This window comes from Brachyistius frenatus, unplaced genomic scaffold, assembly GCF_029030835.1.
Source record: "Brachyistius frenatus isolate BFR_SWC_R1_liver_20210118 unplaced genomic scaffold, ASM2903083v1 Contig_28, whole genome shotgun sequence".
NCBI classification, from domain to species: Eukaryota; Metazoa; Chordata; class Actinopteri; family Embiotocidae; genus Brachyistius; species Brachyistius frenatus.
In genome coordinates, this window is record NW_027210627.1 from 3,082,533 (window position 1) to 3,095,498 (window position 12,966).

Sequence of the window (12,966 nt, forward strand, 5' to 3'; positions counted from 1 at the left end):
CTGGAAACAAACGGCATCGTCTTACAAACCCTTCAGATGGGTTGTTGCCGTGTCGCTCGACATCTCATTCTCGTATATCAGTTTAGCTGAACCAGTTTCAAAATATGGCTGTTGCCGCTGCACGCTGTTCAGGAAGAGCTCAGAAATAGCAGTGAAAACCACAAGCCGCGAATTTGTACCGAGGGCTATTGCAAGCATTTATAAATATATACAGTATATCCACAAATATAAAATGTCAGATATTCTAACTATTCCCATGAATGATTTATGTTTGAACATCTGTTGCTTAGAGCCTCAGGTGACTAAAACGCAACAGTAATGTAGACGCCATAGCTGACAAAACTCGGTCAGCAGCCTAAACAATTGCATTAAATTCACCTTCCAAGCCAGACCTTCTTCACGGCTTCAAACATGGCACCTTTTGAATGCGATTATACATTGTTGTTAGACGCTATAATAGTTTTTTTCCTTCATAGAATAATTTATGGTGAAAGGTTTACCATCTCCTCGTATTCCAGGCGTGACGAAGGTTCAGTCAAATCCTACAGCGACCTCTAGTGGCTTTAGGCGATTCCTACAGACCCTTTTTCACAACAGTAATAATGCCCAACCACCGCTCAAGTTTAAACGGGAGCTTCTGGAGACAGAGCTGCAAGGTTCAAGAGGCCACGTAATTTAATTTTAAACAACTCGGATTTCAACCCGTCTTTTACATTGTAAGATCCAATTCATTCAGAAACTGGTAGTCATAAACACGAAATGGCACAAAAGACGATGGACTTTTTGCAAGTCACAAACCACTTCGCCACGTGTGACGCAACATCTGCCGTTTCGTTATATAAAGCAGATGATGCCCATTAAATACTTGAGGATAAAGTGTCTGATAATGCTTGTCATTGTCCAAAGGAACACGACAGCGGTCATGAACTCTGAATACTTTGCGCTGCAATGTGTGCGATGGCTTGAAAAGATGCTGACATTTGATAGCAAGTTATGAAATATTTTTTTTCTGAAATGGACCCGGAAACATATTTTCACACGGTAATGTTTTATATAATGTCAAATAGGGGTAAACGTGTGGTTGAAAAAGTTTTGTTATAGGGCAACATTAAAGCGAAAGGTTGCTGATGTAACTGGAAAATAGTCAACACTTTTACATGACAATGACTTGTCTTTTATTTTCCAGAATACAGGAAGAGCTACTGCTATTAAAAGATTTGCCGGGAATTTACAAAAGTATTTAAAGAACGTATGGATAGTCAATCAAATAAAAAACATCACATGGTGGATTTGTCAACCCTAAATTGAGCCTTGAGAACAGCAATACAATTTAAAAAAAAAAAATTTTTTTAGCCCGCAATTAAATTATGTTTACGTTGGAAGTCTTCCAGCTTGCTTGGAATTAGAATTTCTTCATGTTCGTAAATTCAACAGGCATCTATTTCTTTGACAATTTTGTTCTCTTTAAGAAGAAAAAGGATAAACAAATAGCTCCCAATGCTACAACAATCAGTAGAGCAAATGTGGTGACGAGTCCTGTCTCGGCTTCAGTGGTGGACAGCTTCATTCCCAGGAACCCCACAGGGTTGTCAGTGATTGGCGCAGGAGTTACTGTTGAAAAGAGCACAAAAATAGTCATATTATTTTCAAACCGTTTGATGACAAAAATTATAAATATATATATATTTTTTTTTTACATCACATAATTACAAATTTTGGGAAAAATGTGCTCATTCGCCTCTCCTGGTTTAGCATGAAGGCTGGAATCAGCTAACCTGGCCCTGAACATCCACCTATAAGTACCTTCACAGCTCACCGGTTTACACTCTGTCCCTCACTATGCCTTGTTTGATGACCAAAAAGAATATTACCTGTTAATTAGTGATCCTTACAAAAGCGCTTTTGAAATACTTACAGTATTTAAAAAAAAAAAAAAAAAAATTTAAACTTTGAATCTACAATTTAGCACTTCATCAGTCAGAAAAAGGTATCTGAGCAATTCTGTGTCAATTCACCTTCAGTCACAGGGTCCAAGCAGTCATTGGGTCCTAAAGCAGGGTCGGGGAATCCGTTGCAGGTTATGATGGTGGAGTAGCTAGAAACCGAGGCCTTGGCCACTCGAGGAAGCTTAGGGTCCGAATGATTGACGTAGAAAAGGCCGAATCTCTCTGAGAAACCGGTGGCCCACTCCAGGTTGTCCATCAGAGACCAAGCTGTGTAACCGCGGACATCCACATTATCTAGCGAGTAAGCTAGGGGGAGAAAAGAAAATTGATTAAAAAAAATTGCAAATTCATACAATAAATTCTTGTTCTATATTCTTAAAATCCACTTTCTTGGTTTAGAATTTTTTTTTTTTTTTTTTTAAATCACAAACTATTTTACATCTTCCTTCACATAAGAAATTGTTAAAGCGTTTCTATAACTTCGTCTCTCCCCGCCTGTCCTCATTGTGTTCCACGAAAGTGCTTTAATACCTTTCAACAGCTGGTTGATGTATTTTTCATAGTAGTAGCTCCTGTGAATATCATTTAGGTCAATAGACCCACGCTCTGAGATGCCATTCTCTGTGATGATAATCGGAGGATTTCCGTACTCCTCCTTTATAAAGTTCAGTATTTTACGGAATCCAAATGGCGAAACCTTCAGCCAGGAAGAACCTGAATCCAGCCAGGTCCGATCTGCAATTGTCCCTGCTCCCCTGTGAAGGTCGCATTAGTTCGATTTTAAAGCTCAAATAAAGGTCAAAATGTTTTCAGTTGTTTAAAATACAATTATGAGGGTGATGTTGCTCAATAAAACAGGCTATTTCATTTGCTCTTAAAGTAAATCAAGAGAATATTTCTTTTTCTGATGTTAGTACTTACCTGTCTGCATCATAGTGCTGAAGCTTTCCGTAGCCAACGGGGAATGCCAGGACAGTGGTGTAATGGTTGAACCCAAAATAATCATAGGTGCCCTTAATTCTCTTGATCTGCTCTGGAGTAAATTCAGGCAGCCTGGAAAAATTCAAGTGATATTGGTTTTACTTAGGAAATGTGAAATACAGCAAAGGTTATACCTTGTGTGTCAGTTAAAAATCAACCCTTGCAGTTGGTTTAAAAAACAACAACTATATACTAGAGACTTATAAAATCAGAGGTAACTAATGTTATTTCTCTTTCAGGTGTAAATATTGTTGTTTTTTTTATAATACCGAGATTTTGTCAGTCCAGCAGCAAGGCTTCGCTCTTTAATGATTGTCTTCATCACGTCGCTGTAGTCGCCGTTAAATACGGGGTGGGCAAACCAGCCAATGTAGAACTGCACAAAGATAAACATAACTGGTATTGGAAACTACTGCCGTAAAGGTTGATGGTAAAATCTAGAAGGATTTGGTGTACCTGCACCACACGTCTTGCAGCATCAATGTCCTCCTGCTTGTAGGGATTTCTGGGTTCTGACCAGTCGGAGTTGATGGTGATGGAGATAATCCCTTTCTGTTCGGCCCGGTACTTGTCATTATAGAGGTGCCAGGCTTCGGCATGAGCTTTTAGCAGGTTGTGACCCACAATGTAGGGCAGAGTGCCTGGTCGGAAACTGATCCCTGGACACACGGATGGAGTCATTTTCAGTCTACAATGCTATATGGGTGAAGACTCGGTCAAGAACTGGTTTGCAAAAAACTGTTTGGGTGATGTAGAGTTTCAGATGCAAAGTCTTTTATAAAGCATACCTGGGGCAGCTGCTCCATAGCCGTGGCCTATGTTGGCTATATTGTACGGCTCATTAATGGTGATCCAAAATTTGACTTTGTGGCCAAGACGGCTAAAGATCAGGTCAGCATAATCCCTGAATTTGACAACAATTGTCTCATCCTCCCAGCCACCAGTATCCTGCAGAGCTTGTGGAAGGTCCCAGTGGTACAGAGTGATCTGACAACAAAGGAGAAACAGCTAAAGTTGACTGAATTCATAACATTTCCATTACAAATACTGTTTTTCTGAGATGCTAGAAAAAGAATCCCTCGTACATGAGGCTGGATGTTTGCAGCAAGCAGTGCGTCCACCAGTCTGTGGTAATAGTTGAGTCCAGCTTCATTAACGTGTTTGGCGGTGCCGTCGGGAAGCACCCTCGGCCAGGATATGGAGAAACGATAATGAGTCACCTTGAGTTGCTTCAAAATCGCAACGTCCTCATCGACTTTATTGTAACTGTCGCAGGCTATGTCCCCATCGTCGTCGTTGAACACTCGGAGAGGAGTGTGAGCGAACTTGTCCCAGATGCTGAGACCTTTTCCATCTGCCCTCCATCCCCCTTCAATCTGGAAACAATAAAAGGTTAAACAATTATTTCAGCAGATGAAAACACAGTAAGCGTGTGCAATTCCCTGACCCCAGGCTAGCTAAAGCGTTACCTGGTATGAAGCCGTTGCGGTGCTCCAAATGAAATCTTTTCGGAAATGCCCATAAAGCATCTTCTCATCATCTGGTGTGGGGAAACCGTTGTCCTTTATGACTTGGTGGTAGAAATGAGCCGAGTACTTGGGTGTCCTAGGCCGGTTTGGGTTGGTGAAGTCGACATGGTGCAGCCCAAATCCAACTTTGTAGCCATTAAGCCACTCAAAAGAATCCATAAGTGATGTCGCTATGTATCCTCTCACCTTCACGCTGTCTACTTCATAGGCTGTTATTGAAATGAAAACAGACAGACACAGACACACACACACACACACAAATGAGTGATCAAGACACTTTGTTGTTGCGATAATTATCAAATGGATCTTGCAAAATGTGTTTATATCAGTGCACCTTTGAGAGCCTCGTCAATATAGGACTTGTAATAAAATACCCTGGCAGAGTCATCCCAAGTTGTCTTGGATTCTGTAGCTACTCCATTCTCAGTAATGTAGATCTCTGGATCTCCATACTCTTCCTTGATCCAGTTAAGGAGTCTTCTCAAGCCCCATGCTACAGCTCTTTGTTTACTGATGGCCGTAGTTGGTGAATCAACGTCCTCTGCTTCTGACAAGTCCCCGTCATATTCGTAAGACTGAGGGCTAAGCCGAGCTGTAGCGTGGCTTACTATCTTTGTAGTGTAATGATTCACACAGAACATGTCAGCAGTTCCCTTGATGAGGTTCTTTTCTTCTTCAGTGAAGGAAGGTAGTCTTGACTCTGAAAGACCTTGGAGTTCACTTTTGTTTCCGACTTGCCACTTCATTGCATCAGGATAGTCACCGTTCTTGAAAATGGGGTGTGCAAACCAACCCAGTTGGAACTGCAGCGCGCGGTCAGCGGCCACCACTTCACGGGGAGCGTTGACGTCTTTGGGTTCGACCCAATCAGCATTGAGGGCTACGGATACTAGACCACCTTGGGATTTGCGATACTTGTCGTCATATGTATGGTAGGCCATGGCGTGAGCTTTTATCAGGTTGTGTGCAACTCGGTATGGTGCAGTTCCTGGATTCATAACATTCGGTGGGATCTGGCCAAGTCCATATCCTGACCATGCGATTGTGTGAGGCTGGTTGAAGGTCATCCAGAATTTCACTCTGTCGCCAAAGGTGTCAAAGCAGAAGTCACAAAAGTCATTGAAAATATTAATCATGTCTACGATCTCCCACCCACCGAGGTTTTGCAGTGCTTCAGGGAGGTCCCAATGATAAAGTGTCACCATTGGAGTGATATCATTGGCCAAGAGGCCATCAATGAATCTGTTGTAGTAGTCAACACCTTTCTGGTTCAGGGAGGTACGCCTACCATCAGGAAAGATCCGGGACCAGGACAAAGAGAATCTGAATGATTTCACCCTCAGAGCTCGCAGCATGTAGAGGTCTTCATCAAGTCTGTGGTAACTGTCACAGGCTACATCTCCATTAGCATTGGCAGGAATATTACCAGGTTTCTGAGTGAAGTTATCCCAAACACTGGGCCCTTTCCCATCAGCATTCCAGCCCCCTTCAGTCTGGTAAGCCGAAGATGAAACTCCCCAGCCGAAGCCTTGTGGGAAGGTGCCATAGTGGTACATTTTTCTCTGGAAGTTTGACTGGTGTGAGAATTTCTCCCAGATGACCTTTGATTTAGATGGAACCTCTGAGGGTGATAATGCAGTTGAATGGCGACTATGTTGCATTTCAACCCCTTTAAAAATGTCACCTCTGTGTGAACCAAAACCATTCTGCTTGATAATCTGGGAATAGAAATATGCAGACTGCTTTGGGGTTCTTGGCCTGTCTGCATCTTCGAAGTTGACATAGTGAAGACCAAATCTTTGGTTGTAGCCTTGTTTTCCCTCAAATCCATCCATGAGTGACTGCACTGTGAATCGCTGCACATCCACTCCATCTAAGAAAATTGCTACAAAATAAACAAAGAAAACAGCACATCAAAGTTGGAATTATTTCCGGTCTGTTTAAAAAGTGGTTTCTAATGAGAGAGATTCCAAACTCTACCTTTCAGGGCTTCGTTGATGTAACTCCTCATGTACTCCACTCTGCTGGTGTCACTGAAGCTGTCGCCACTGTAATTTGTTGGCATCCCATTCCCAGTTATGTAGATAGGTACTTTGGCCGCATTCAAGTATTCTTTGGAAATGTAGTTCAGAAGCCTTCTAAGTCCCCAAGGTGTCGAATAGATCCAGTCAGAGGCTGTAGAGGGCCATGAGGGGTCCACACCTGCCTGGAAGTCACCTACCCCCTGAGGACCAGGGGTGCAGCCACCATCTCTGTGGTTTACCAACCGGGAAGTGTAATGGTTTAATCCCAAAAAGTCAGCAGTTCCATGTATCCTCTGGCGCTCTTTCGGTGTGAAAACTGGGAGTATTGCTGGCTCAGAGTCGGGACACTCCTTACTTTTCTTTTCAATCTGAGTTTTGAGTGTTGCAGGATAATCTCCATCAACAAATATGGGATGTGCAAACCAGCCCAGCATAAACTGCATGTAGCGATCTGCAGCTGCTATGTGTTCAGGTCTGGAGGGGTCCATGGGCTCAACCCAGTCAGAGTTCAGTGCAATGCCCACTTTCCCTCCTTGGGTCTTCCTGTACTTGTCGTTGTAGACATGCCAAGCCTCAGCATGGGATTTGATCATATTGTGAGTGACCTGAAAAGGCAAAAACAAATAAGGTAAATGTACCAGAGCAACAGTGAAACAGTGTATGAGTTTGTGATAGTAAAAGCATTCCTGTCACCTGATAAGAAGAAACCACATAGTCCTTTACTCCGGGGGGATGCTCACCAGTGCCATACCCAGCATGGCTCACCACCCAGGGGCTACTGAATGTGTTCCAGGTCTTGACTCTGTCCCCAAACCTGGAGAAACAGAAGTCTGCATAGTCCTTGAAGGCTTCAATAATGGAAGCGTTGGTCCATCCACCGTAATCCTGGAGTGCCTGGGGCAGATCCCAGTGGTAGAGAGTGGCAACCGGTTGTATGCCAGATTCAATGAGAGCATTGATCAGCTCGTCATAGTAGAGAACCCCTTTCTCTGATTGGCTGCCTCGGTGGCCAGAAGGGAAAATACGGGCCCAGGAGATGGAAAACTGGTAGGTGTTTACATGAAGACCTCGCAGCAGGTAGACATCATAGTCCACCTTGTGGTAACTGTCACAAGCCAAGTCAGCTGTCTGATTTGCAAAGGCTAGATCATCATGACCAAAACGGTCCCAAATGGTCTCTCCCTTCCCACCCTCTGACCAGCCTCCTTCAACCTTGAAGGACTCACTGGAGGTGGCCCATTGGAAGCCATCAGGGAAGGATTCATTCAGGAAAAGATCTCGTTCTCTTGTGGTCTCGGCCGCAAACTTTTCCCAAACATTCTGAAAACTGTTTCTGGACCCTTTCATCCCGGTGTACTCTGCAATCATTGGACTTTTGGAAAAGAGAAGGACATGAAAAAACATAGGTAAACATGAAAAACATTGGCAATAAACATGAATTAGTGACTCATCTCTCACCTGACTAGAGCTTTTTGCATGTCCTGGATGCCTAACATGTCCATCATGTCACATCCCACAATATTCAGATCATTTTCCTGCAGGACTGTAATTAGTTGAAGACAAAGTTACAGACAGTTAAATGACTGACATAAATTAGATGACGCATATTGTTTTTTATTATTTAAAATGTTGTAAATGATTTAGCTGATGTGTTTACTAAAACTTTTCTGGTTGTATTAAAAAAAAAAAAAAATCTAATTAAATCAGTCAAGTTATGAAACTTGCCTAACACAGCGGTGATGACCGTTTTCGTTATAAAATATGTATTGACAGCTGGACAGATTATAAAAAGCAAGTCCTGCGGCTGTGATCCAGCATTCACGTGGTTTTCCATGTAAAACTTTATTGGTCCTTACTAAGCAGAATTTACACTAGTCACTGCCATATGATAACACTCCCAAGAATCACAATTTTTATGATTATTGTACTGTAAAAGTTTATGATATTGCACTTTAAAACTGAATTTACATTCTTGATGCCATTCCTAATCTGTTTGTTCATTAAAACACAGAAGATTGGTTCAGATGGTGTTGGTCATCGTTTTAACATTGCCTTGAAAATTCATAAAGAAATTTGCAGTTTGAGATTGAGTTCATAGCATGTTAATGGCACATAGTATTTAGTGGTATTATAACCACAGGGGCTTTTATTGATTCAAAATGAATCGTAATTATTAAAGGGCAGACTTGCTCTGCTGTTTCAGAGAGAAAGAAGCAGACTTTTTATATAAATCTATACTAATCTGGTAAGAACGATCGCTGGAGATAATACAGTAAACTTCAAAATACATGAAAGAGAAACAAATATTCAGTTCTCCATGTTGTTAGTATTCATTGCTAAAATTAGATGTGGAAAATTTGTAAATAACTGAGTAATATTGAGTGATCTTAAATAACATACCACGTAGGAAATCTCCAAGAAGCTGGTATTGACTGTGGGGACAATCACTGACGGTCATCTTGTATATCAGGACAGGGAAGTTTCCAGTCAACATCTAGGAGATAACATAACACACATGTAGCTGCAGTTTGATAGCAAAGTGAAATATGAAATGCAAAATTAAAAGCAAACCCTTTTAATATGTAATGTACCTGTAGGCTCCTCAACTCCTCTGCAAAGTTTGATGAGAAGGCACAGTTATATTCAATGTGCACCGACAAGAAATCCATCTATTGAATAAAGGACATACAGCACAGCACACGTGATCACACCCATGTCTCTTAATGAAAAAATGAACTACATGTGCAATGAAAGACATTGGGAGTTAGTATTGTGACGCATATGTGCACAAATACATACAGTCTAGTGAGAAAATAAGTACATCCCATGCGAATTGCATGTATTTTTAATTCTTTACGTTTTTAAAGACTTGTTTGCCGGACTTATAGCGAGAGCATCATACCAACAAGTTGTTTTTCCTCTGCAAGAACAAATGAATAATTTATACATTTTAAATCAGGTGTTCTATTTAAAAAAATAAAAATAAAAATCCATTTCACCCTGCATTGATCCAAAGCACTCTGGCAGTTCATCACAAAAGGTCTTAAAAATGAAGGGTTGTTTTGTTCTATTCAGACCCACGGCCATAACCCTTTATGTGGGTAGAAAGCAATTTTAATACGGGGGTCTACGAAAGAAATATATTTTCTGCCAATGTTCTCCAGCAACAAACTTTGCTTCTGTTAATAGAGATATAGTTTAAGACACAGAGCATCTTCAAAAGTGTGACAAAATGACATTGTTGAAAATGAGTTACCATGTCTTTATATTGATTTGTTACTTTCAGGTGGATTGTCATTTTAGATTTAATAGCAACAGCTAAATGAAATATAAATTAAGGAAGATGCACTTACTGTTGCTGAAGCTTTAATCTGTGAAAGAGAAGTTGCATCTTTGGTTCTCAACCCCATTGACAGACGTCTCCCTGTGAATAGAGAAGCAATGGATATTTTTTTAACATAATGTAATATCAGTAACGTGCGCTGTTCCTACTATGTCAAGCAAAAAAAATTTAATAATAAAAAAAAAAGCCCATTGGGCACTGCTGTACAAGGTCATGCACGCAAGATTGTTTTATTGATCTCACGTATTGATTATTGAGATAGGCACGATAATCTACACATGTAATCTGAACAATAAATAACGCGGTGAAGGGTTTCGGTATCAGCTAGTCATAAAGTACATCTTTTTTTTGCAGGTGATTTCTTAAGACACAACAAAGCAAGTTGTTAACTAAATTCATTATCAAATGATATTTTCAGTGACTGAGAAAGATGACAAAACATCCAGTTCAATTGAACAAATAAACAGACGTAAGAAATTACCACATTTCCGTAAATGTGAATAAGGTCAGTCAAGACTTCATGCCTGTGCTCCTGGTTTAACTCACCGTTGTCAGGGAAGTGTTGATGGTAGAGCTGGTAAATATTCTTGTTGAGCCGGAGGATACCGGGAGCCCCTGCGGGCTGCCCGTCAAGCCAGACATCCTCCAAATCACTCAGCGTCACCCATGAGTGCGCCAGTGCTGCAAACTCCCGGAAAGCAAAGTCTGCGTACTGCTGAAACATCTGTACCAGCTCCAGGCTCTCCCAGCCTCCGTACTTTGATCTCAGGGCGTCTGGTATAGTAGAATCATGAAGGATGACCAGAGGCTTGAGGTTCACCTCCAGCAGCTGTGTCAGCAGAGTCTGGTAACATCTAACCGCAGCCCGTCTGGGCTGGCTGGGGACGCCTGTAGGAAGGAGCTGAGTCCATGACAGCGGCACTTTGAAGTGGGTCACCCCTCTGCTCCGGAGGTCCTCAAAGTACCGTTCAGTACCGGGAGGTACGGGCTGACTGCAATCAAAGGCATCATTCACCCCCCTGCCTGAGCCTCTGACCCCCTGCTTTGTCAGAGGGCCAGCAAGAAACATGAAGTCCTGCTGTCCATTCGCGCCGCTGCTCCGACAACCATACAGACACAAAATGCACAGACACACAACCCACAGCAGCCTCTTCATCGTGGCTTGAAAAGAATGGACTGATGATACCCAGAGAAAGGCAAGCTCTTTTAAAGCAATAGTGTTTTCTTCCTATTGCATTATTACACAATTAAGATGGATATCACATCCAATTATTGCAAGTTATGGCATTTTATTGCATCTGTGATATGGTCAGAAAGACTCTGGACTCATACAAGTGATAGTTGCATGTGTAAAGCCCTCAATAACACAACAATTATTATTCTACACCAACACTGCTCTGAATATTGTGTAACTTGTGTAATTTGTTGTGCAGTTATATGATGCAAAAAGGCCTGCACCTCAACACCATTCATGTATAATTACACGTTGGCGATCCTTATCCAAGTCTTAAGACAACAAAAAATACTGAACACATATATTACTGTCAATAACCAGCTGAAAGTCTCGTACACTTTGTGAACTGAACAGTTCCTCCTTCAAGCTCTCCTCAGAAATGTGCAACCTTTCATCTTTAAATGTGTTCTGCTTCCAGTTTGACCCTTTGTCTTTTATCAGAAGCACTCAGCCAGACTTGGTAAACACATATTGAAGCAAACTCTGGTCAGTGTGAAAGTTCAAGCTTGTAAAGTGGACGACTATAAAAGGTTAACCGTGCTGCGGCTCACTCGATTCCCCTACACTCAGACAACATGTCGTCGTGTTTGGTAAGTGCGTACGACCGCATGTGCCAGAAACATGACGACCAACATCAGGCCATGTTTCTTGCAGGTCCCATGATCAACGAACAGGTTAGGGGCCTCCATGGACAACCATCTGAAAGGACATTGCTGGACGACTTTGACTGCCGTCAGCCCCTCCCTCCTGGTTCTAAACGGTACTTTGAGCACCTCCGGAGCAGAAGGGTGACCCACTTCAAAGTGCCGCTATCATGGGCTCAGCTCCTTCCTACGGGCCTCTCCAGCCAGCCACAACAGGCTGCGGTTAGCTGTTATCAGACTCTGCTGAAACAGCTGCTGGAGGTGGAACTTGAGCCTTTGGCCATCCTTCAGGAATCTACGGTACCAGACACTCTGAGGTCGAAGTACGGAGGCTGGGAGAGTCAGGAGCTACTAGAGATGTTTAAGCAGTATGCAGAGTTTGTTTTTGGAGAGTTTGGAGAGCTGGCAAAGACCTGGGTGACACTGACCAGCTTGGATGAGCGGAAGGAAGCTGACCTACGAAACGCTCTTGATACACATGCCATCGTCTACCGTCACTACCACCAACTGTTTCCTGGGAGAGGTAGGAGATCAATATTTTATTGCAATACCTGCTGAGCTTCAATAATATAAACGCAAAATGTTTTAACCCCATTTATCCATATTTCATTCCTCATATTTCCACCTAAAATGAACACAAGTCTTTCCGCACAGTATGTCTTTATCGGCTGGCAATAATATACAATTAAAGCTTTGCAGGGCAATGATGTGTTGAAAATGAGCAAATGTTTTTTTTTTTTATGACTGCCCAATAACATTAAATTCAAACATTAAACATCCTCAAAAATGTTGATTTGACACACTTGTATATAATGGTGACTCACTGGGTTTACCCAGCAGGATTTAAGTGGTTAATTTTCTAGCATTAATTATTAAATTCTTATCAAAGTACAAAAAAACAAGAATTTTATTGATGATGCATTGAGAATAGGGCTTCTTGTATTTTTTTTGAACATACAAATAAGAGACAAGTCCTCTCAAGTCTGTTTTTACATTATATATTACAGTACTTATTGATATTCAGCATGACTACATCAGGAGTTTGAGTTACTTTGGCTTGTAATCATTTTTTGGGAGAGTTTTTCTTACCGTATTCTGTAGTTGTCCCCATATATCACTACAGTCTACAGTAATTATGGCAGTGCTTGATGAGATAATGGTCTCAATAACTGCTTACCGCATGTCCCGAAGGTCATGATAAGTAGGACGGGGGCAATGAAAGGGAAAGTGTAAATTAATAACTGAATTCAAATTTGTGCAGACGG

General features: G+C 41.7%; 1 protein-coding gene across 1 annotated transcript; it reads right to left on the reverse strand.

The window, feature by feature from the left end:
- Window positions 1–1,437: 1,437 nt before the first annotated feature.
- On the reverse strand, window positions 1,438–10,979 carry LOC138621002 (lactase/phlorizin hydrolase). The gene is made up of 17 exons (XM_069698718.1): window positions 10,370–10,979; window positions 9,834–9,904; window positions 9,072–9,149; window positions 8,881–8,974; window positions 7,939–8,023; window positions 7,174–7,852; window positions 6,437–7,085; window positions 4,791–6,341; window positions 4,397–4,665; window positions 4,013–4,303; window positions 3,716–3,914; window positions 3,384–3,586; window positions 3,197–3,303; window positions 2,868–2,999; window positions 2,478–2,701; window positions 2,016–2,252; window positions 1,438–1,611 (listed from the first exon to the last, which is right to left on the reverse strand). Exons 1-17 carry the CDS (start codon window positions 10,977–10,979, stop codon window positions 1,439–1,441), a joined length of 5,652 nt encoding a protein of 1,883 aa, XP_069554819.1. The 3' UTR covers window position 1,438.
- Window positions 10,980–12,966: the final 1,987 nt, after the last annotated feature.

Bases quoted from the DNA above. Each gene is read 5' to 3' on its own strand.
- LOC138621002 (XM_069698718.1), bottom strand. From the start codon at position 10,979: ATGAAGAGGCTGCTGTGGGTTGTGTGTCTGTGCATTTTGTGTCTGTAT. The intron at 3,000-3,196 runs GTATTATAAAAA...GAATTTTTCCAG, and splicing joins GCTGGACTGACAAAATCTCG to GCTGCCTGAATTTACTCCAG. The intron at 2,253-2,477 runs GTATTAAAGCAC...TTCTCCCCCTAG, and splicing joins CATCAACCAGCTGTTGAAAG to CTTACTCGCTAGATAATGTG.